Consider the following 25218-nt stretch of genomic DNA (forward strand, 5'->3'; position numbering starts at 1 on the left):
CTCCCTCTGGAGCTAATGGTGTCCAGTAGCCTAAGAAGCAGAGCCTATCAGTCTCACAGAAGTAGGTCTGCTTCTCTCCCCTCAGTCCCACGAAGCAGGGAGCCTGTTGCCAGCAGTGCTCCCTGAAAATAATAAAGCTAACAAAAGTCTTTTTTAGAGAAACTCAGTAGAGCTCCCCTAGAGTGTGACCAGTCTCCTCTGTGCACAGTTCCTATAACTGAGGTCTGGAGGAGGGGCATAGAGGGAGGAGCCAGTTCACACCCATTCAAAGTCTTATAGTGTGCCCATGTCTCCTGTGGATCCCGTCTATACCCCATGGTCCTTTTGGAGTCCCCAGCATCCTCTAGGACGAAGGAGAAAAAGTAATGTTTACTTTCTTTGTAAATATAAAATACTTTTTCTGCATCCGGAAAGTTTTTGCACACTCCTCGTACTTACCTCTTCCTGCAGTCTAGCAGGAGGCTTGGTGCTCCTTCACACACCGGCTGCAGGGGAGGATTGCTGGGCAGAGCAGGTGGCAGAGAGGGAGGGGACAGGAAGACGGTTCCTCACACTGGTAGCACTGCTGCAGCATGCACGGGACAAGGACAGGCCGGGCAGAGCTGAAGAGAGGAAAAGGGTGGGAACTCACGATGGGGGTGGGGAGAAAGGACATATGCACACTGCTGAAAGTAGGGTGGTACGGAGTACCATTAAGAAATATGGTGGTGGTACTCACTACCACCAGCCCACCACTGGGGTATAATTTATAAGGGGCATTTTTGTGTGCCGGACATAAAATTGTGTCAGTGGCACAACTGTGTGTGGCATAATATGTAATAGGCATCACGGTGTGTGGTATAAAATGCAAGGCATTACAGTGTGTGGCATACTGTGTAATAGGCATTATGGTGTGTGGCATAATATGTAATGGGTGTTACGGTGTCTGGCATAATGTGCAATGGGTATTACAGTGTGTGGCATAATGTGGACATGCCCCTATTGTCATACTAAGAAAAATTTTCAACTTGCACCACTGCATATGCATCACACATTGAATTGATTGCTTCATGTGAGAAGGACTGGGATGAAAGTAGCAAAGATTGTAAAAGGGTTGGGGCAATGGAGCAGAGTGCAAAAGAAAACAGGGAGGTTGAAACATTGTTGCTGAAGCAGTTAGACTGTGGAGTTGCCATGGCAGTACCTTCCGCTCACAAAATGATATGCGGCATGCCTATGTTTTGTGTGTGTCTGCATATGAAATGGGAAGTACAGTGTTCTCTAGGAAAACACAGTAGCTTTTCATTTCATATGCAGCCAAAGGCACACACAGAATCTAGGTATGCCGCATTTCATGTTCATCAGTATAAGCTGCTTATGCGTCATTTTGCTATTAAGATGCATTTTAAGGGAAATAGTCGCAAAAACAGATGCTCGGCGCTACAGAGTCACTCCACGGGTAGCAAGCACTTTTGTGCGAATCATGGTGAAAATTTGCTGGGGAAGGCTGCGAGACAGACTGCCATTGTTGACATTAAATGTGTTGGCAATAGCAATTCACACTCAGCAATTGAATTCCCCCCTACAGGTGCTAGCAGGCACTTAATGTACAGGCATTCTGGAACTTGTGGTTCTCCTAGTGTCAGCATGGAGGGACAGGCTTTCTGGGACCTGTCGGCTACATGCAAACAACAATATTAACACACTATGAATCCCGCAACAACCACCATCAGGGGTTGCTCGGGAGGGGACGGATTCCATTTTATTTTTTGGGGTCACCCACTTTCCAAGGAATTACAGCCATGGGATGACCATTTGGGACTGGTTAATGTGATAGCAGGGGGAACCCGCACTGACATTATCACCCTGGATGGTTCAGACTGGTGCTGGTTATTGGAAAATAGAGGGAGTCCCAAGCTGGTTTTCCACCTAATTTACATTACCAGATCAGCCTCAGAGGCCTAGGCCTGGGTACTGATTGTAGGGAAGGGGGACGACTCCATTTTTTTTTTTATGTGACACACCTAATAATTTTTATTTAATTCCCGGTCCCCAATCTCCCAGCCACAATGATTTAAAAAGCTCCTTTCATCATTATCATTAATAAATCCCTCTTCCCCGCAGCCAAATTTATTCTTTCAACGGACTGAGCAGACAGAGATTGGAGGTCTGCTAAAAAATTAGACTTGTATGTGCGCATAGACTGGTTATAAAAACTGCAACCAGGTCTGCAATAGGATTGTCTAAATGATCTGATCTGGAATCTGATCTCCTGTGGATTGGACAAGTGTGTAACCAGCTTACGGCTCTGACTGAGGGTGGAAAGTGCACCTTAGTAAACATTTTTACAATATGCTAGTGATGCTTTATGTGCTTTACCCTACAGTAAACTTTAACCTACAGTAGCATCCTATCATATTATACATGGAAGTTGAAGTGTAATAGGTGGGCCTTAGATTTTTCACGTTTGTTTGGGGTACTTTGGATTAAAAAGGTTGAAAGCGACTTGAGTCCTGTTGGAGAAAGAGCACTATATAAATAAAATAATAATAATAATAATAATAATAATAATATTTATTATTATTATTATTATTATTATTATTATAACCCCTGCTCTAGAGAGCATGTGTTGCTTTCAAATAAAGAGAGTGTAATGTTCCATTAACCAGTATATTAATTTGCAAATCTCTATTTTTTTGAAGTAGATGTCATAATATGGTACAATGTACTGAGGGAGTGAGTGATCTAGAAATGCCTGAGGAAGAAGTGTTACAAGGTAACTTGTAATCTCTCATGTAGTAGCAGAAATGGCACAGGCTCAAAGCTAGAGATCTATATAATCATGATTGGAAATTCCCCTTACAGTATCTTTTAAGGTTATTACAGTGATAGGTGTAATTATTCTTTAGTGTTGCCAATGTCATTTGAGCACAAGCTTATTCTTGCTCATCCTATGTATTTCACTCATCCTTTCTAGAACTGCATTAGGAAATTCCAATATTAATTTTGAACCTAAATGATCTGCTGATTATGTAGAACAAGTACTGCTATAAAAAATTATATTGCAAACTCCTAGTTCATCTTCTATTGGATCAAAACATATAAAAAACCATTCAGAGGCTGATGCAGAGCGAGCACTGCACCAGTTAGCTGAGTGTACCTTGTATGAAATCCATCTGTGCATGCCCAGAAAAAAATGCACGTATATGCATTTGTGCAGACTTAAGCTATTCTGGCCCTCACCGCTGGTGATGTGAGATTGGGGGGGGATAGCGTGCTCTGACCTAGGTTGAGCACAGTAAGGGAATTCCCATAATTTGAGCACATGAAGAACTACAACTAGGTACGCCTGAAAACATCATATTGTTTGAATGCGGTCAGGGACTAGAACACATGCAGCAATAATGATGATAGTGGTACCCAACACTACTGGCTGACTGCAAATGCGCCATTGATGATAATAGGTGCTTTCTTCACTGCTTGGGCACATATTAAGCTTTTGTGTTTGTGTTTTAGCAATGTGGGTTACTTTTCTTACACGAGATTAAGAGTTACTTCTGAAGCATTAAAGAGGTTTTAAAATTTTTATTGATGTCTAGTATTGAATGTGTATTTCACAATTAAATAGTTAAATACACGGCTTTAAGTATATGTGGCATGGGCGTAGTGGGTGCAAGGGGTGTTACTGCTATGGGGCCCAGAGGCTTAGCGCACAAAGTTGCATCCCAATTTCCCAGATTTGCCTGCTAAGCAATTGGGTCTGATCCATTGCCCAGCCTGAATTGTGAGACAGTGGATGTTATAATGGTAAGGGGGCACGGTAATGTGGCATCATTTGAATTGGAGGACATTGTAACGTGGCACAATATGAACTGGAGGACCCTGTAATGTGTCATAATCTGATCTGCTCACTGTAATGTAAAGGGCACTATAATGTTACATAATAAGAACCGGGGCACTGTAATGTGGCACAATATGAAACACAGTCATTATAGTGTGGCATAATATGAACTGAGGCACTGTAACATGGCGTAATTTGAACCAGTGGGCACTTTAATATTGCACCGCATGAACAGGGGGCACTGCAATGTGGCATAATAGGAACTGGGGCCCTATATGTCAATGTAAATTCTGGATACTGGGTCGCATCATGTGTACTGCAGCCGTACAATGTGATATCATGTAAACTAGGGAACTACAATGGTTAATAAAATAAACTAAGTGGCATAATATTAATTAGGGCACTACTATGGTTTAGAGAGGCATCTCTCAAGAATCCTTGGGACAGGGGCTACCAAAGTTCTGGTTACGCCCTGGTATGTGATGTAGAGTATGCACAGGTGCAATCTGGCCACATATATTGCCGAAACAGAGCCCTATAACACATGATTATAATTATGCTATTTGAATGTGTTGTTGTTGTTTTTTTTAAAGCACACCCATTTTATGTAAACTCCAAATTAACCTCATTGCTCTTTATATTCAGTACTTGAGAGTAGAACATTGTATCGCTGTGCCCCATACCAACATTTTGGCAAGGGGCCATTGATGCCGGGCTAGCTTTACCGACACCATGCTATACTCTTTTATGCGCATTTCTAAGCAGGCATGGTATGACCCATTGCTCTGCTTGTCAGTAATACAATATAAAATAATATAATATAAAATGTGCTAACTGCTTTGTGTAATCAGCAGCCCACAATTACTTTCCCAAGCGCTTTCCAAAACTTTCAAAATTAATCAATAGGAAAAACTACAATACAGTATTTATTAACGGTTCTTAATATAGTGCACACATTTTCCTGCAGTACTTTATAGAGAATATCTGCTATTCACATCATTCCCTTCCCCAGTGGAGCTTACAATCTATATTCCCTACCTCATGTACAATCCAGTCAATTTTGTCAATAAACCTACCAGTATATTTTTGGATTATGGGAGGAAACCAGAGGAGTAACTGAGGTAAACTCATGTAAGCAGTGGAAAAAATAAGATTTTAAAGCTACCGGTAAATCTTTTTCTCCTAGTCCGTAGAGGATGCCGGGGACTCCGTAAGGACCATGGGGTATAGACGGGCTCCGCAGGAGACATGGGCACTATAAAGAACTTTAGAATGGGTGTGCACTGGCTCCTCCCTCTATGCCCCTCCTCCAGACCTCAGTTAGAGAAACTGTGCCCAGAGGAGATGGACAATACGAGGAAAGGATTTTGTTAATCTAAGGGCAAGATTCATACCAGCCCACACCATCCACACCGTATAACCTGGAATATACGCAACCAGTTAACAGTATGAACAAAACAGTATCAGCTAAAGACTGATCTCAACTGTAACATAACCCTTATGTAAGCAACAACTATATACAAGCCTTGCAGATTTTGTCTGCACTGGGACGGGCGCCCAGCATCCTCTACGGACTAGGAGAAAAAGATTTACCGGTAGGTTTAAAATCTTATTTTCTCTTACATCCTAGAGGATGCTGGGGACTCCGTAAGGACCATGGGGTTTATACCAAAGCTCCAGACCGGGCGGGAGAGTGCGGACGACTCTGCAGCACCGATTGAGCAAACACAAGGTCCTCATCAGCCAGGGTATCAAACTTATAGAACTTTGCAAAAGTGTTTGACCCCGACCAGGTAGCTGCTCGGCAAAGCTGTAAAGCCGAGACGCCTCGGGCAGCCGCCGAAGAAGAGCCCACCTTCCTAGTGGAATGGGCCTTAACTGAATTTGGTAACGGCAATCCAGCCGTAGAATGAGCCTGCTGAATCGCGTTACAGATCCAGCGAGCAATAGTCTGCTTAGAAGCAGGAGTGCCAACCTTGTTGGCTGCATACAGGACAAACAGTGCCTCTGTTTTCCTAACCCGAGCCGTCCTGGCTACGTAAATCTTTAAGGCCCTGACTACATCAAGGAATTTGGAATCCTCCAAGTCTCCCGTAGCCACAGGCACCACAATAGGTTGGTTCATATGAAACGATGACACCACCTTAGGCAAAAATTGAGGACGAGTCCTCAACACTGCTCTATCCTCATGGAAAATGAGATAGGTGCTCTTATGAGATAAGTCCGCCAATTCGGACACCCGCCTTGCAGATGCCAAGGCCAACAACATGACCACTTTCCAAGTGAGAAACTTTAATTCTACTGTATGAAGAGGTTCAAACCAGTGAGATTTTAGGAACCGTAACACCACGTTAAGGTCCCATTGTGCCACTGGGGGCACAAAAGGAGGTTGGATGTGTAGCACTCCCTTTACAAAAGTTTGGACTTCTGGGAGAGAAGCCAATTCCTTCTGGAAGAATATAGATAGGGCCGAAATCTGTACCTTAATGGAGCCTAGCTTTAGGCCCATATCCACTCCTGTCTGTAGAAAGTGGAGAAAACGACCCAAGTGGAAAACTTCCGTAGGAGCATTCTTGGCTTCACACCAAGATACATACTTCCTCCAGATGCGGTGATAATGTTTCGCCGTCACTTCCTTCCTAGCCTTTATCAGAGTAGGGATGACTTCTTCCGGAATACCCTTCTCCGCTAGGATTCAGTGTTCAACCGCCATGCCGTCAAACGTAACCGCGGTAAGTCTTGGAATACGCTGGATCCCTGCTTCAACAGGTCCTCCCTGAGAGGAAGAGGCCACGGATCTTCTGTGAGCATCTCTTGAAGATCTGAATACCAGGCCCTTCGAGGCCAATCTAGGACAATGAGTATTGTCTGCACTCTTTTTCGTCTTATGATTCTCAATATTTTTGAGATGAGCGGAAGAGGAGGGAACACATAGACCGACTGAAACACCCATGGTGTCACAAGGGCGTCCACCGCTACTGCCTGAGGGTCCCTTGACCTGGCATAATACCTACGAAGCTTCTTGTTGAGGCGTGATGCCATCATGTCTACTTGAGGAAGTCCCCAAAGACTTGTTATCTCTGCAAAGACTTCTTGATGAAGTCCCCACTCTCCTGGATGGAGATCGTGTCTGCTGAGGAAGTCTGCTTCCCAGTTGTCCACTCCTGGAATGAATACCGCTGACAGAGCGCTTACGTGACTTTCTGCCCAGCGCAGAATCCTGGTGGCTTCCGCCATTGCCACTCTGCTCCTTGTCCCGCCTTGGCGGTTTACATGAGCCACGGCTGTGACGTTGTCTGATTGAATCTGAACCGGTAGGTCGCGAAGAAGATTCTCCGCTTGTCATAGGCCGTTGTATATGGCCCTTAATTCCAGTACGTTGATGTGTAGACAAGCCTCCTGGCTTGACCACAGTCCTTGAAAATTCCTTCCTTGTGTGACTGCTCCCCATCCTCGGAGGCTCGCGTCCGTGGTTATCAGAACCCAGTCTTGAATGCCGAATCTGCGACCCTCTAGAAGGTGAGCACTCTGCAGCCACCACAGGAGAGAGACCCTGGCCCTGGGGACAGGCTTATCTTCTGATGTATTTGTAGATGGGACCCCGACCACTTGTCCAGAAGGTCCCACTGAAATGTCCTCGCATGAAACCTGCCGAAGGGGATGGCCTCGTAGGCTGCCACCATTTCCCCCAGAACTCGAGTGCATTGATGAACCGACACTCTTTTTGGTTTTAGCAGGTCTCTGACCATGTTCTGGAGGTCCTGGGCTTTCTCCATTGGGAGAAAAACCCTCTTCTGTTCCGTGTCCAGAATCCTGCCTAGGAATGATAGTCGAGTCGTTGGAATCAATTGCGACTTTGGCAGATTTAGAATCCAACCGTGCTGTTGCAGCACTCTCAGGGAGAGTGACACGCTTTTCAGCAATTGATCTCTCGATCTCGCTTTTATCAGGAGATCGTCCAAGTACAGGATAATTGTGACTCCCTGCCTGCGCAGGAGCACCATCATCTCAGCCATCACCTTGGTGAAAATCCTCGGGGCCGTGGAAAGCCCAAACGGCAACGTCTGAAACTGGTAATGACAGTCCTGTACAGCGAATCTCAGGTACTCCTGATGAGGAGGATATATGGGGACATGAAGGTATGCATCCTTTATATCTAGTGACACCATAAAATCCCCCCCTTCCAGACTGGAGATCACTGCCCGGAGCGATTCCATTTTGAATTTGAACCTTTTCAAGTACAGGCTTAGGGATTTCAGATTTAAAATGGGTCTGACCGAGCCATCCGGCTTCGGGACTACGAACAGTGTTGAATAGTACCCTTTTGCCTGTTGGACTAGGGCAGGCATGTCCAAACTGCGGCCCTCCAGCTGTTGAGAAACTACACATCCCAGCATGCCCTGACACAGCTTTAGCATTCTCTGACAGCAAAACTGTGTCAGTGCTTGCTGGGATGTGTAGTTTCACAACAGCTGGAGGGCCGCAGTTTGGACATGCCTGGACTAGGGGAACCGTGACAATCACCTGCTGTTGACATAGCTTTTGAATTGCAGCTAACACTACTTCCCTCTCTGGGGGAGAAGCTGGCAAGGCCGATTTGAAAAATCGGCGAGGGGGCACCTCTTCGAATTCTAGTTTGTAGCCTTGGGATACAATTTCCATCGCTCAAGTATCCACGTCTGACAGAAGCCAGACCTGGCTGAAGAGTCGAAGATGTGTCCCCACCGGTGCGGACTCCCTCAGTGGAGCCCCAGCGTCATGCGGTGGATTTAGTAGAAGCCGGGGAGGACTTCTGTTCCTGGGAACTAGCCGTCGCAGGCATTCTTTTCCCTCTACCCTTACCTCTGGCGAGGAAGGATGAGCCCCGACCTCTTCTGGACTTATGCGACCGAAAGGACTGCATCTGATATTGTGGAGTTTTCTTTTGCTGTGGGGGAACAAAAGGCAAAAAATAAGAATTTACTTACCGATAATTCTATTTCTCATAGTCCGTAGTGGATGCTGGGACTCCGTCAGGACCATGGGGAATAGCGGGCTCCGCAGGAGACAGGGCACATCTAAAAAAGCTTTTAGGTCACATGGTGCGTACTGGCTCCTCCCCCTATGACCCTCCTCCAAGCCTCAGTTAGGTACTGTGCCCGGACGAGCGTACACAATAAGGAAGGATCTTGAATCCCGGGTAAGACTCATACCAGCCACACCAATCACACCGTACAACTTGTGATCTGAACCCAGTTAACAGTATGATAACACAAACGAAGTAGCCTCTGAACAGATGGCTCACAACAACAGTAATAACCCGATTTTTGTAACAATAACTATGTACAAGCATTGCAGACAATCCGCACTTGGGATGGGCGCCCAGCATCCACTACGGACTATGAGAAATAGAATTATCGGTAAGTAAATTCTTATTTTCTCTAACGTCCTAGTGGATGCTGGGGACTCCGTCAGGACCATGGGGATTATACCAAAGCTCCCAAACGGGCGGGAGAGTGCGGATGACTCTGCAGCACCGAATGAGAGAACTCCAGGTCCTCCTTAGCCAGAGTATCAAATTTGTAAAATTTTACAAACGTGTTCTCCCCTGACCACGTAGCTGCTCGGCAAAGTTGTAATGCCGAGACTCCTCGGGCAGCCGCCCAGGATGAGCCCACTTTCCTTGTGGAATGGGCCTTTACAGATTTAGGCTGTGGCAGGCCTGCCACAGAATGTGCAAGTTGGATTGTACTACATATCCAACGTGCAATCGTCTGTTTAGACGCAGGAGCACCCAACTTGTTGGGTGCATACAATGTAAACAACGAGTCAGATTTTCTGACTCCAGCTGTCCTTGAAATATATATTTTTAATGCTCTGACAACGTCCAGTAACTTGGAGTCCTCCAAGTCGCTAGTAGCCGCAGGCACCACAATAGGCTGGTTCAAGTGAAATGCCGAAACCACCTTAGGGAGAAATTGAGGACGTGTCCTCAATTCTGCCCTGTCCGAATGGAATATCAGATATGGGCTTTTGTATGACAAAGCTGCCAACTCCGAAACTCTCCTGGCTGAAACCAGGGCCAACAGCATGGTTACCTTCCATGTAAGGTATTTTAAATCTACCGATTTTAAAGGCTCAAACCAATGAGATTTGAGAAAATTTAGAACCACGTTCAAATCCCACGGTGCCACTGGAGGCACTATTGGGGGTTGTATATGTAGTACACCTTTGACAAAAGTTTGTACTTCAGGCACTGACGCCAATTCCTTCTGGAAGAAAATTGATAAGGCCGAAATTTGAACTTTAATGGACCCCAATTTGAGGCCCATAGACAATCCTGCTTGCAGGAAATGTAAGAATCGACCCAATTGAAATTCTTCCGTTGGAGCCTTCTTGGCCTCACACCACGCAACATATTTTCTCCAAATGCGGTGATAATGTTGTGCGGTCACTTCTTTCCTGGCTTTAATTAAAGTAGGAATAACTTCCTCAGGAATGCCCTTCTCTTTTAGAATCCGGCGTTCAACCGCCATGCCGTCAAACGCAGCCGCGGTAAGTCTTGGAACATACAAGGTCCCTGCTGAAGCAGATCCCTTCTTAGAGGTAGAGGCCACGGATCCTCCGTGAGCATCTCTTGAAGTTCCGGATACCAAGTTCTTCTTGGCCAGTCCGGAGCTACCAGTATTGTTCTTACTCCTCTTTTCCGTATAATTCTCAGTACCTTTGGTATGAGAGGCAGAGGAGGGAACACATACACTGACTGGTACACCCACGGTGTTACCAGAGCGTCCACAGCTATTGCCTGAGGGTCTCTTGACCTGGCGCAATACCTGTCCAATTTTTTGTTGAGGCGAGACGCCATCATGTCCACCTTTGGTTTTTCCCAACGGTTCACAATCATGTGGAAAACTTCTGGATGAAGTCCCCACTCTCCCGGGTGAAGGTCGTGTCTGCTGAGGAAATCTGCTTCCCAGTTGTCCACTCCCGGGATGAACACTGCTGACAGTGCTACGACATGATTCTCCGCCCAGCGCAGAATCCTTGCAGCTTCTGCCATTGCACTCCTGCTTCTCGTGCCGCCTTGTCGGTTTACGTGGGCGACTGCCGTGATGTTGTCGGACTGGATCAACACCGGCTGACCCTGAAGCAGCGATTTTGCCAGGCTTAGAGCATTGTAGATCGCTCTTAGCTCCAGTATATTTATGTGAAGAGACGTCTCCAGGTTTGACCACACGCCCTGGAAGTTTCTTCCCTTTGTGACTGCTCCCCAACCTCGTAGGCTGGCATCCGTAGTCACCAGGACCCAGTCCTGTATGCCGAATCTGCGGCCCACTAACAGATGGGCAGTCTGCAACCACCACAGGAGAGACAACCTTGTTCTCGGTGACAGTGTTATCCGCTGATGCCTGTGCAGATGCGATCCGGACCATTTGTCCAGCAGATCCCACTGAAATGTTCGTGCATGGAATCTGCCGAATGGAATCGCTTCGTACGAAGCCACCATCTTTCCCAGGACTCTTGTGCATTGATGTACTGACACAGTTCCTGGTTTTAGGAGGTTCTTGACAAGTTCGGATAACTCCCTTGCTTTCTCTTCCGGGAGAAATACCTTTTTCTGAACCGTGTCCAGAATCATGCCCAGGAACAGCAGATGTGTTGTCGGGGTCAATTGAGATTTTGGAAGATTTAGAATCCACCCGTGTTGCTGAAGCACTACTTGTGTTAGCGCTACACCGACTTCCAGCTGTTCTCTGGACTTTGCCCTTATCAGGAGATCGTCCAAGTAAGGGATAATTAATACGCCTTTTCTTCGTAGAAGAACCATCATTTCGGTCATTACCTTGGTAAAGACCCGAGGGGCCGTGGACAACCCAACGGCAGCGTTTGAAACTGATAATGACAGTCTTGTATCACGAACCTGAGATACCCTTGGTGTGAGGGGTAAATCGGGACATGTAGATAAGCATCTTTTATGTCCAAGGACACCATGAAGTCTCCTTCTTCCAGATTCGCTATCACTGCTCTGAGTGACTCCATCTTGAACTTGAATTTCTTTATGTACAGGTTCAAGGATTTCAGATTTAGAATAGGCCTTACCGAACCGTCCGGTTTCGGTACCACAAATAGTGTGGAATAATACCCCTTTCCCTGTTGTAGGAGGGGTACCTTGACTATCACCTGCTGAGAATACAGCTTGTGAATGGCTTCCAAAACCGACGTCCTTTCTGAGGGAGACGTTGGTAAAGCAGACTTTAGGAACCGGCGAGGGGGAGACCTTTCGAACTCCAGCATGTAACCCTGAGATACTATCTGCAGGACCCACGGGTCCACTTGTGAGTGAACCCATTGATTGCTGAAAATCTTGAGTCGACCCCCCACCGTTCCTGAGTCCGCTTGTAAAGCCCCAGCGTCATGCTGATGGCTTTGTAGAAGCCGGGGCGGGCTTCTGTTCCTGGGCAGGGGCTGCTTGCTGCCCTTTCTTACCCTTTCCTCTGCCTCGCGGCAGATAAGACTGTCCTTTTGGTCGCTTTTTATAGGAGCGAAAGGACTGCGGCTGAAAAGACGGTGTCTTTTTCTGTTGGGAGGGGGTCTGAGGTAAAAAAGTGGATTTGCCGGCAGTTGCCGTGGCCACCAGGTCCGAAAGACCGACCCCAAACAATTCCTCTCCTTTATATGGCAATACTTCCATATGCCTCTTGGAATCCGCATCACCTGACCACTGTCGCGTCCATAAACTTCTTCTGGCAGATATGGACATCGCGCTTACTCTTGATGCTAGAGTACAAACATCCCTCTGAGCATCTCGCATATAAAGGAAAGCATCCTTTAATTGCTCTAGAGTCAATAAAATACTGTCCCTATCCAGGGTATCAATATTTTCAGTCAGAGAATCCAACCACACTACCCCAGCACTGCACATCCAGGCTGAGGCTATTGCCGGTCGCAGTATAACACCAGTATGTGTGTATATACTCTTCAGTGTAGTTTCCAGCCTCCTATCTGCTGGATCCTTGAGGGCGGCCGTATCAGGAGACGGCAACGCCACTTGCTTTGATAAACGTGTGAGCGCCTTATCCACCCTAGGGGGTGTTTCCCAGCGCGCCCTAACCTCTGGTGGGAAAGGGTATAATGCCAATAACTTCTTGGAAATTAGCAGTTTTCTATCGGGGTTAACCCACGCTTCATCACACACGTCATTCAATTCCTCTGATTCTGGAAAAAATACAGGTAGTTTTTTCACCCCCCACATAATACCCCTTTTTGAGGTACCAGCAGTATCAGAGATCTGCAAAGCCTCCTTCATTGCCGTGATCATATAACGTGTGGCCCTATTGGAAAATACATTTGTTTCTTCACCGTCGACACTAGATTCATCTGTGTCGGTACCCATGTCGACTGACTGAGGTAAAGGACGTTTTACAGCCCCTGACGGTGTCTGAGACGCCTGAACCGGTACTAACTGGTTTGCCGGGCGTCTTATTTCGTCAACTGACTTTTGTAATGTGCTGACATTATCACGTAATTCCATAACTAAAGCCATCCATTCCGGTGTCGACTCCCTAGGGGGTGACATTACCATCATCGGCAATTGCTCTGCCTCCACACCAACATCGTCCTCATACATGTCGACACACACGTACCGACACACAGCAGCCACACAGGGAATGCTCTAATCGAAGACAGGACCCCCTAGCCCTTTGGGGAGACAGAGGGAGAGTTTGCCAGCACACACCAAAAGCGCTATAAATGTATATAAACAACCCTAGAAGGTGTTGTTTACTATATATGCGCTCTTAATATATAAATATCGCCAATTTATGCCCCCCTTCTCTTTGTTACCCTGTTTCTGTAGTGCAGTGCAGGGGAGAGACCTGGGAGCCTTCCTCACCAGCGGAGCTGAGCAGGAAAATGGCGCTGAGTGCTGAGGAGAATAAGCTCCGCCCCTTTTTCGGCGGGTTTTTCCCCGGTTTTTAAGAAACTGGCCTGGGTTAAAATACATACATATAGCCTTAATGGCTATATGTGATGTATTTATTTTGCCACTAAAGGTAATTATATTTCTGCCCAGGGCGCCCCCAGCAGCGCCCTGCACCCTCCGTGACTGAGTCAGTGAGCCGTGTGACAACAATGGCGCACAGCTGCCGTGCTGTGCGCTACCTTCAAGAAGACTGAGGAGTCTTCTGCCGCCTGCTTTCCGGACCTCCGTTCTGCCGTCTCTTCAGCGTCTGTAAGGGGGATCGGCGGCGCGGCTCCGGGACGAACCCCAGGCTGACCTGTGTTCCGACTCCCTCTGGAGCTAAGTGTCCAGTAGCCTAAGACTCCAATCCATCCTGCACGCAGGTGAGTTGGAAATCTCTCCCCTAAGTCCCTCGATGCAGTGATCCTGTTGCCAGCAGGAATCACTGAGATTGAAACCTAAAAAAAAACTTTTCTAAACAGCTCTTTAGGAGAGCCACCTAGATTGCACCCTCTCGGACGGGCACAAAAACCTAACTGAGGCTTGGAGGAGGGTCATAGGGGGAGGAGCCAGTACGCACCATGTGACCTAAAAGCTTTTTTAGATGTGCCCTGTCTCCTGCGGAGCCCGCTATTCCCCATGGTCCTGACGGAGTCCCAGCATCCACTAGGACGTTAGAGAAAGGTAGATTTACCCGCGGTAGCTGTGGAAACCAGGTCCGCAAGACCTTCCCCAAATTTAACCTCACCCTTGTAAGGTAAAACCTCCATATGCTTCTTTGAGTCTGCATCACCCGTCCATTGGCGGGTCCACAGGGCTCGCCTAGCAGAAATCGCCATGGCGTTGGCTCTTGAACCTAGCAGCCCAACGTCTCTCTGAGCGTCTCTCATATGTAAGACTGCGTCTTTAATGTGACCTAAGGTCAATAAAATGGTATCCCTATCTAGGGTATCAATGTCAGCTGACAAGGTATCTGTCCAAGCTGCAACCGCGCTACATACCCATGCCGATGCTATTGCCGGTCTGAGTAAAGCCCCCGTATGTGTATAAATAGATTTTAAGATAGTTTCCTGTCTGCGATCAGCAGGATCCTTGAGGGCTGCCGTGTCAGGAGACGGTAGCGCCACCTTCTTGGACAAGCGCGTTAAAGCCTTGACCACCCTGGGCGAGGATTCCCACCGTACCCTGTCCTGTGCAGGGAAAGGATACGTCATAAGAATCCTCTTGGGAATCTGCAGTTTTTTGTCTGGAGTTTCCCAAGCTTTTTCAAATAACTCGTTCAGCTCATGAGATGGGGGAAAGGTTACCTCAGGTTTCTTTTCCTTATACATGCGCAACCTCGTGTCAGGGACAGAGGGGTCATCTGTGATACGCAAAACATCTTTTATTGCAATAATCATATAATGAATACTTTTGGCCACCCTTGGGTGTAACCCTCCATCATCGTAGTCGACACTGGAGTCAGAATCCGTGTCGGTATCAGTGTCTGCTATTTGGGATAGAGAACGTTTTTGAGACCCTGAAGGGCCCTGTGACCCAGTAAAATCCATGGATTGACTCCCTGTTTTTTCCCTGGACTCTGCTTTGTCCTACCTCTTATGCAGTAAGGTCACATTTGCATTTAAAACATTCCACATGTCCAACCAATCAGGTGTCGGCGTTGCCGACGGAGACACCCCAATCATCTGCTCCACCTCCTCCTTAGATGAGCCTTCTGCTTCAGACATGCCGACACACTCGTACCGACACCCCCACACACACAGTGATATTTATCTGGAGATAGTTCCCCAATAAGGCCCTTAGGAGAGACAGAGAGAGAGTATGCCAGCACACACCCAGCGCCAACTGACACCGGAAAACAAATTCCCAGAATATATAGCGCTTTTTCATATAATTATGTATAAAACACTCACTGCGCCTTACAAGTGCTCCCCCCCCCCTCTTTTTTGCCCTGTGTCACCGTGTTCAGCAGGGGAGAGTCCGGGGAGCCAGCTTCTCTGCAGTGCTCTGTGGAGAAAATGGCGCTGGTTAGTGCTGTGGGACCAAGCTCCGCCCCCTTCAGCGGCGGGCTTCGGTCCCGCTCAATTTTATAATACTGGCGGGGGATTTATATAACTACTGCCTCCGCAGCCTATAATACTTATATGCCAGCCTTAGAGGTTTATATTGGTGCCCAGGGCGCCACCCCCTGCGCCCTGCACCAATCAGTGCCTGCTAGTGTGTGTTGTGTGGGAGCAATGGCACGCAGCGTTACTGCTGCGCGCTTACCTCAGGGAAGATCTGAAGTCTTCTGCCGCCTTGAAGTCTTCTTTTCTTCTTATACTCACCGGGCTTCTATCTTCTGGCTCTGCGAGGACGACGGCGGCGCGGCTCTGGGACGAACAGCGAGGGGAGACCTGTGTTCCGACTCCCTCTGGAGCTAATGGTGTCCAGTAGCCTAAGAAGCAGAGCCTATCACTTAAGTAGGTCTGCTTCTCTCTCCTCAGTCCCACGATGCAGGGAGCCTGTTGCCAGCAGTGCTCCCTGAAAATAAAAAACCTAACAAAATTCTTTTATCAGAGAAACTCAGGAGAGCTCCCCTGTAATGCACCCAATCTCCTCTGGGCACAGGATCTAACTGAGGTCTGAAGGAGGGGCATAGAGGAAGGAACCAGTGCACACCCATTCTAAAGTTCTTTATAGTGCCCATGTCTCCTGCGGAGCCCATCTATACCCCATGGTCCTTACGGAGTCCCCAGCATCCTCTAGGACGTAAGAGAAATATACAAATTCACACAGATAGTTTTTGGGTTCAATCGCACCATGGTCCTATGAGGCAGTAATGCTCCCTCTTACACCAACTGTACAACCTAGTAAAATAGGGCTGCTATACATCTTGCTTTTCCCCGGGATCATACTGGTTTTTAGGCATCCATCATGGCGTCCCGACGCCTGTGTCCGGATACCCAACTGTCCAGGTTTAGCGTGGAGCCAGAGTCGGGCACTGGAGGTCAGAAGAGCCAAAGCTTCAGGCTCAGGCTGAATCAGAGCAAGACAGCAGCCAGGCACTAGGGTTCTGTTTGACGCTGCCAGTGTTGACCTGTTGTATATACTCTGAAACTGTGACAGCCTTGAGAAAGGTACCTGGAGGGACCGAAACGTTGGTGTATTCTGTGACCTTTGTTGAACTAAACTGGACAAGACTGGCAGCAAATAACTGTCTACGCTTCTAAATTAATAGCACACACAGACTGAAGCCAGGTCATTGATTCCACTCTGTGGAGGACAGTTAAGACACCTTTGCTAAAGCAGTCAGGAGCAGCGAAACGCGTCAGTGGACCTGAACCAGGGGGCTACACTTGGAAGACTATGCTTGGATATTAAAAGGACGGCGCACTCAAAATCTTGTCTAAAACTTAGTATTTCCTACTAAATGTGTTGGATGGCCAGCAGCCCTAGACCATCGCTAAAAGGATTACACCCATTCAACATATTACCGGTAACAGTTTCTACTGCTGGACTAAATCCCTTAGTGTCCACCGAATCCTGCTATAATTAACCTCCAAGTAATAACTTTATATTACGCAAAAAACTCATTCATTTTAGATTTTCCAAACCCATCAGCATGACTATTTTTTTACACTGTATGTTTATTAATTGATCTGTATTAAATTGTGACGAATATGTTTTAAATATATGTCTTTTTAATCATATTATGAAGTCATAGTTCTGTGTATTTTACCTTTACTAGGACCGGGCAGCTTACCAGAGGCACAACTTCAGATGGAAGTGCCTGTGCAATGCAGGGACTGGGGCAGTGTGTGGTTAGCAGCATGCATATGGTCTCATCTGACACAGCAGGAACCAGGAAGCACCGGCTGCCAGTGCTGGGAAGCTGGGGAGATGCACTCATGTCCATCTTCCACTGTAGTACCATGGGCTACATTAGATACCCTTCCTTCCTACTGCATCTATCTCACTATTTTATTTAGTAACTCCAGTCACTTGGGGTCCTCAGTCCCTAGGGATTTATCTATTCTCTCCATATTGATGTATATGAAGGCAGTGGAGCTGCTACTTCATAGTCATGCAAAAGTTTGGAAGATAAATTGCACTTGGACTAGTTTTTGCAGCAGTAGCAGCTAACAGTCACAGCTGTGATGTTTAACCTACTTTATGCTGCAAACTTCTCATGATGTGTGTTTAAAACACGGTAGTAAGTTTATATATGTATTGTATGTATTTAGTGTATACTAGGCTTGTGTTATATAGCCATTACATGTTGCTTAGGTGTTGGGGAATACATGGGGTCCCCCAGCTCTATTCTATACTGTGTTTTATAAAGTCACAGAAGGTCGCTACACAGCTTCCCTTCTGCGGTTTGCTCCATAGCTCGGAGATCTTGCTATTCTCTCTGATTGATTCCACAGCCCGAATTATAGCGGACTTTACATAGAGCTGGATGTACATGACAGATACTGGATGGCCAGCATATGCACATGAAATCCACCTTTCTGATCAGAAAATCAGCTGCAGCTGTGAGGGGCAAGAGGGCCCCAGGTAAGTATGTGTATGTATGTAAGTCTGAGTGTGTGCAAGATTAGTATAGCTTTACTAAAACATACTATCTACTATGTCCGTGTACTGTCTTTATTGTAATATTTGTTTCGCTGGTGGGACTACTGGTACCAGCGTGCCCTTTAATGCCCTGCATGCTGGTACTTGTGGTTCTCCAAGTACCAGCATGCGGGACAGGCTTGCAGGGATCTGTAGTTCCACCAGTAAAACACAATATTAAATCTTTCTTTTACACTAAATTTACGGACTACCAACTTGGCACGCGGGTTTAAGCCCTGGCTCTTGGGTATCCTGGAGGGAACCCTGGCTAGGGTTGTCTAGCTGGGGGGATAATGCTAAGGCCGCAGTAACCAGTAAAAACTTGTCCCCCAGATGTGGCATTACCTCCTTGGCTAGAGGAGCCCGGAGCTGCTTTTAAAAATACGGGGGACCCCTACATCCTTCTTCTCCTTTATTTTTGGAACCATGACTGGTCCAAGAGCCCGGTGCCGGTTCTTTAAATACGGGGGACCTCAATTTTTCTCCTGTATTTTCAGAACCAGGACCGGCTCAAAGAGCTTGGTGCTGGTTATACTTTGGAGGGGGGATCCCACGCAGTTGTTGGTTTTTTGTTTTTTTTTTACACACTTTTTTACAGTTTCACAAAAAGAAACTGCGTGGATATCACTGCTTCTCCAAACATGCAGCTTTGGTCCGAATTTCCTCCATTTACACCAGTGTTTGTATAATTCACACCAGTGTTTGAAAACATGAACCTAAAAGTGCATACACACGGTGAGATATTGACTATCTCAGATTTTGACTTTGTGATTTACCTGAACTCCCCGGAGCCCTGACCCACCGATACTGACCATCTTTACTTGAGATTTTGACTATGTGAGATTTTGACTAAACTATGTACTAGATTGTACACAATATAGTCAAGATTGACTTGCCTGCACAGTCTATCTTTTTTTGCAATACTGACCCCATGGGAGCACGCATCTGTATCACAAGCTGTGTACACACGGCGCGATTTGCACGAACTTTACTTACGATTTTGACTATATAGTCAAAATCGTAAGGTTACATCGCACCGTGTGTATGCACCTTTAGTAAATTTCTGTGTTCTATTGATGTCTGTGGGAAATCTACCTGATTTTGACTGATGGTGTATTTGGTAGAATATTCAGGATCACACGTGTTTTGTATTTCTATTTGACCAAACATTCTGGTGTCTGGTATTTAGTAAATTTCTGAGTTTGAAAATACACCTGTGTTTGCCAACTCAGACTAACACAGAGCTTAGTAAATTTACCCTTAAGAGTGAGAGGATGTGCCTTTTGAACAGCTTAGGAACATTGCAAAGAAAAAAAAAAAAAGAGTGCTAGCATAGTTGGGACCCTACTTTCCTCAGGTTAGGTTCATGGAAGCACCCACATGAAAAACACAAGATTAAGTTTTCCGAAGATTATTTAAACGAGATCGAAGACATGGGGAAGGCATTTAATGGATGCGGTCTCTGTTTAAGTGGCAGTCAATAAAGTGATGGAAAAGGCATCAAAGTGATCTCAGGCAAAACAGTGTTGATGTATCACTCTTAAGATAAAATTCGGATATTTAAGGTGAAAAACAGGAAATAAAATAATTAATTTTAGATGAATGTTACCTGTTCTCTTTCTTGACATAGTCTCCTGTTTGCTGATCCATGATATGAATCTTAACCATTGGCCTTGATGTCATGATGTTGGTTTTTAATTTATCAGCGCGATGGATGTGAACTCCTAACATCAAGCTGTCATCATATACATGTCTAGCAATGCTTCTATTTTCACCATCCTCTCCTGCATCAGCCTTTGTGACGTCATCTATCAAATACAAAAAAAAATTTTTTTAATGTTTTTGAGGTATTTTTATTGGTATGGACTGTGTGGAATAAGGAAGAGGCATCAGATCAGCAAGTTTTAGTAGGACAAAGCTGAAAGTGGAACTAAACCTGAAAAAATTTACATGCTGGAGAGAAAAGTATTCTGTACTGTCCATTACTTTCTGTTCACTAATAAAATCATTCAGCAGTTTGTTAGTATCGACTGCCATTTTTTCTGTAAAACTCTATCACCCCATCCATTATTGTCTTTGATGAATACATAAACTGATGCATGTTCCATTTACAAATCATGCTTTCTAAAAAACATACAATTAATATACAGTGTATCCGGAAAGTATTCACATCGCTTCACTTTTTCAACATTTTGTTATGTTACAGCCTTATTCCAAAATGGAATAAATTCACTTTTTCCCTCAAAATTCTACACACAATACCCCATAATGACAACGTGAAAAAAGTTTTTTTGGGATTTTTGCAAATTTATTAAAAATAAAAAACGAAGCAATCACATGTACATAAGTATTCATAGGATTTGCCATGAAGCTCAAAATTAAGCTCAGGTGCAGCTCGTTTCCACTGATCATCCTTGAGATGTTCCTACAGCTCAATTGGTTTACACCTGAGGTAAATTCAGTTGTTTGGACATGATTTGGAAAGGCACGCACCTGTCTATATAAGGTTCCACACTTGACAGTGCATGTCTTTGCACAAACCAATCATGAAGTCAAAGGAATTGTCTGTAGACCTCAGAGACAGAATTGTCTCGAGGCACAAATCTGGGGAAGGGTACAGAAAAATATCTGCTGCTCTGAAGGTCCCAATGAGCACAGTAGCCTCCATCATCCATAAACAGAAGAAGTTCGGAACCATCTGGACTCTTCCTAGAGCTGGCCGGCCGTCTAAACTGAGCGAACAGGGGAGAAAGGCCCTAGTCAGGGAGGTGACCAAGAACCCGATGGTCACTCTGTCAGAGCTACAGCATTCTTCTGTAGAGAGAGGAGAACCTTCCAGAATGACAACCATCTCTGCAGCAATCCACCAATCAGGCCTGTATGGTAGAGTGGCCATACGGAAGCCACTCCTTAGTAAAGAGCACATGGCAGTCCGCCTGGAGTTTGCCAAAATGCACCTGAAGGACTCTCAGACCATGAGAAACAAAATTCTCTGGTCTGATGAGACAAAGATTGAACTCTTTGGCGTGAATGCAAGATGTCATGTTTGGAGGAAGCCAGGCACCACTCATCAACAGGCCAATACCATCCCTACAGTGAAGCATGGTGGTGGCAGCATCATGCTGTGGGGATGTTTTTCAGCAGCAGGAACTGGGAGACTAGTCAGGCTAGAGGGGAAGATGAATGCAGCAATGTACAGAGACATCCTGGATGGAAACCTGCTACAGAGCGCTCTTGACCTCAGACCGACGGTGACCGTTCATCTTTCAGCAGGACAAAGACCCTAAGCACACAGTCAAGATATCAAAGGAGTGGCTTCAGGACAACACTGTGAATGTCCTTGAGTGGCCCAGCCAGAGCCCAGACTTGAATCCGACTGAACACCTCTGGAGAGATCTGAAAATGGCTGTGCACCGAAGCTTCTCATCCAACCTGATGGAGCTTGAGAGGTGCTGCAAAAAAGAATGGGCGAAACTGCCCAAAGATAGTTGTGCAAAGCTTGTGGCATCATATTCAAAAAGACTTGAGGCTGTAATTGCTGCCAAAGGTGCATCGACAAAGTATTGAGCAAAGGCTGTGAATACTTTTGTACATGTGATTTTTTAGTTTTTTATTTGTAATAAATTAGCAAAAATCCCCAAAAAAACTTTTTTCACGTTTTATTGTGTGTAGAATTTTGAGGGGAAAAATAGGATTTGAATTACCTACCAATAAAGCCTTTTCTCGTAGTCCTTGGGGGATGCTTGGGTTCCATTTAGTACCATGGGGTATAGACGGGTCCACTAGGAGCCATTGGCACTTTAAGAGTTTAATAGTGTGGGCTGGCTCCTTCCTCTATGCCCCTCCTACCAGACCCAGTCTAGAAACTGTGCCTGAGGAGACGGACATACTTCGAGAGAAGGAAATACACAGATAGTGGCGAGATTCACACCAGCTCACACATAACAAAAAAGAAAAGCCAAGCTAACCAACTTGGAACAGCTGAAACCACAATACTGAACCAAGTAACAATGCAGGAATACGAAGTACTGGGCAGGCGCTCGGCATCCTCTACGGACTGCGAGAAAAGGATTTACCGGTAGGTAATTAAAATCCTATTTTCTCTTATGTCCTAGAGGATGCTGGGGTTCCATTTAGTACCATGGGGATGTACCAAAGCTCCCAGTACGGGAGGGAGAGTGCTGAGGTTCCTGCAGAACAGATTGACCAAACTTCAGGTCCTCAGAGACCAAAGTATCTAACTTGTAGAACTTAGCAAACATGTACGACCCAGACCAAGTAGCTGCTCGGCAAAGCTGTAAAGCCGAGACACCCCGGGCAGCCGCCCAGGAAGAACCTACTTTACGAGTAGAGTGGGCCTTAACAGATTTTGGACACGGCAAGCCTGCCGTAGAATAAGCATCCTGGATAGTAAGCCTGATCCAGCGAGAAATCGTCTGCTTAGAAGCAGGACACCCAATCTTGTTGGGATCATAAAGGACAAATAGTGAGTCCGACTTCCTGTGACGAGAAGTTCTCTTCACATAAATTTTCAAAGCCCTCACAACATCCAAGGACTTTGAGGTAATTGAGGAGTAAGTAGCTACTGGCACCACAATAGTTTGGTTGATATGAAAAGCGGACACAACCTTTGGAAGAAATTGCTGACGCGTCCTGAGCTCAGCTCTATCTTCAAGTAGGGGCTCTTGCATGACAATGCCCCCAATTCCAACACACGACTAGCAGATGCTAACGCCAACAGTGTGACCGCCTTCCAAGTAAAAAACTTGACATCCACCTCCTGTAAAGGCTCGAACCAATCCGACTGCAGGAACTGCAGCACCACATTAAGATACCAAGGTGACGAAGGCGGCACTAAGGGTGGTTGAATGTGCAGAACCCCTTTCAAGAACGTCTGAACCTCAGGGAGAGAAGCCAATTGTTTCTGGAAGAAAATGGACAAGGCCGAAATCTGGACCTTGATGGAGCCCAAGCGTAGGCCCACATCCACACCAGCCTGCAGAAAGAGGAGGAAACGTCCCACTTGAAACTCCACCGTAGGAAACTTCTTCCTAGCCTGTATGAGGGTAGGAATTACCTTTTTTGGAATGCCCTTCCGAGCTAAGATCTAGTGTTTAACCTCCATGCCGTCAAAAGTAGCCACGGTAAGTCTTGATAGGCGAACGGCCCTTGTTGTAGAAGGTCCTCGCGGTCCTCATTGCTCCGGACTGGCCAAGAAGGACTTGGTATGCGGAACTTCTGGAATTACTTGGATCCTCAGGAGTAATTCCAGAAGATCCACGTACCAAGTCCTTCTTGGCCAGTCCGGAGCAATGAGGATCGCCTGAACTCCTGTTCTTTTTATTAGTTTTAGAATCCTTGGGATGAGTGAAAGTGGAAGGAAAGCATACATTGACTGGAAAATCCACAGAGTTACCAGTGCGTCCACCGCCACTGCTTGTTGGTCTCTTGACCTGGAAAAGTACCTCCGAAGCTTCTTGCTGAGGCGAGAGGCCATCATGTCTATCTGAGGTGCACCCCATCGGCTTGTCACCTCTGCGAACACCTCTGGGTGGAGGCCCCATTCTCCTGGATGGAGATCGTGTCTGCTGAGGAAGTCCGCTTCCCAGTTGTCCACTCCCGGAATGAAGATCGCCGACAGCGCCACCGTGTGCTTTTCTGCCCAGAGGAAGATTCTTGTTACCTCTGACATTGCAGCTCTGCTCTTCGTTACGCCCTGTCAGTTTATGTAGGACATCGCCGTTACATTGTCCGACTGAACCTGAATGGCCTGATCTTGCAGAAGATGTGCCATTTGTAGAAGGCCTTTGTATATGGCCATTAGTTCCAGAATGTTTATCGGAAGGATGGATTCCAGACTTGACCACTTTCCTTGGAAATATTCCCCTTCGGTAACTGCTCCCCAGCCTCTGAGACTTGCATCCGTGGTTAGAAGGATCCAGTTCTGAATCCCAAACCTGCGGCCCTCGAGTAGGTGAGAAGTTTGCAGCCACCAGAGGAGTGAAATTCTGGCTTTCGGCGACAGGTTTATCCGCTGGTGCATGTGAAGATGGGATCCTGACCATTTGTCTAGGACAGGCATGTCCAAACTGCGGCCCTCCAGCTGTTGTGAAACTACATATCCCAGCATGCCCTGACACAGTTTTGCTGTCAGAGAATGCTGAAGCTGTGTCAGGGCATGCTGGGATGTGTAGTTTCACAACAGCTGGAGGGCCGCAGTTTGGACATGCCTGGTCTAGGAGATCCAGCTGGAAGGACCTCGCATGAAATCTTCCATACTGTAGAGCCTCGTAGGAGGCTACCATCTTCCCCAGAAGGCGAATGCACTGATGAACCGATACCCGGGCTGGCTTCAGGACATCCCGTACCATTGATTGGATCCCCAACGCTTTCTTCACCGGTAGGAACACCCTCTGCACTTCTGTGTCGAGTATCATCCCCAGAAAAGGCAGTCTCCTTGTCGGCTCCAAATGTGACTTTGGAAGGTTCAGGATCCACCCATGATCCTGGAGTAGTCGATTTGAGAGAGCAATACTCTGCAACAACCTCTCCCTGGAAGATGCTTTTATCAGCAGATCGTCCAGATATGGAATTATGTTCACTCCCAGCCTGCGGAGGAGTAGCATCATCTCTGCCATGACCTTGGTGAACACCCTTGGTGCTATGGAGAGGCCAAATGGCAGTGCCTGGAACTGATAGTGACAGTCCAGTAGCGCAAATCTGAGATAAGCCTGGTGAGGTGGCCAGATCGGAATGTGAAGGTACGCATCCTTGATATCCAGGGATACTAGGCATTCCCCCTGGGTATGAAGATGCCCAGATGTGACTGAAATGTTTTAGTCTCGCTCCCACCTGTCGGAAC

At 46.5% G+C, this 25218-nt stretch overlaps 1 protein-coding gene across 6 annotated transcripts in view; it reads right to left on the bottom strand.

Annotated features, from left to right (window-relative positions):
* AHI1 (Abelson helper integration site 1) overlaps positions 1-25218 on the bottom strand; it is a 688430-nt gene that overhangs the window by 619459 nt on the left and 43753 nt on the right. For all 6 annotated transcript variants that reach the window (XM_063917381.1, XM_063917377.1, XM_063917376.1 and 3 more), the window contains one exon: positions 19966-20164. In XM_063917381.1, the coding sequence (XP_063773451.1) occupies positions 19966-20164 (199 nt within the window). The remainder of the gene's footprint in view (positions 1-19965; positions 20165-25218) is intronic.

This window comes from Pseudophryne corroboree, chromosome 4, assembly GCF_028390025.1.
Source record: "Pseudophryne corroboree isolate aPseCor3 chromosome 4, aPseCor3.hap2, whole genome shotgun sequence".
Taxonomy (NCBI): Eukaryota; Metazoa; Chordata; class Amphibia; order Anura; family Myobatrachidae; genus Pseudophryne; species Pseudophryne corroboree.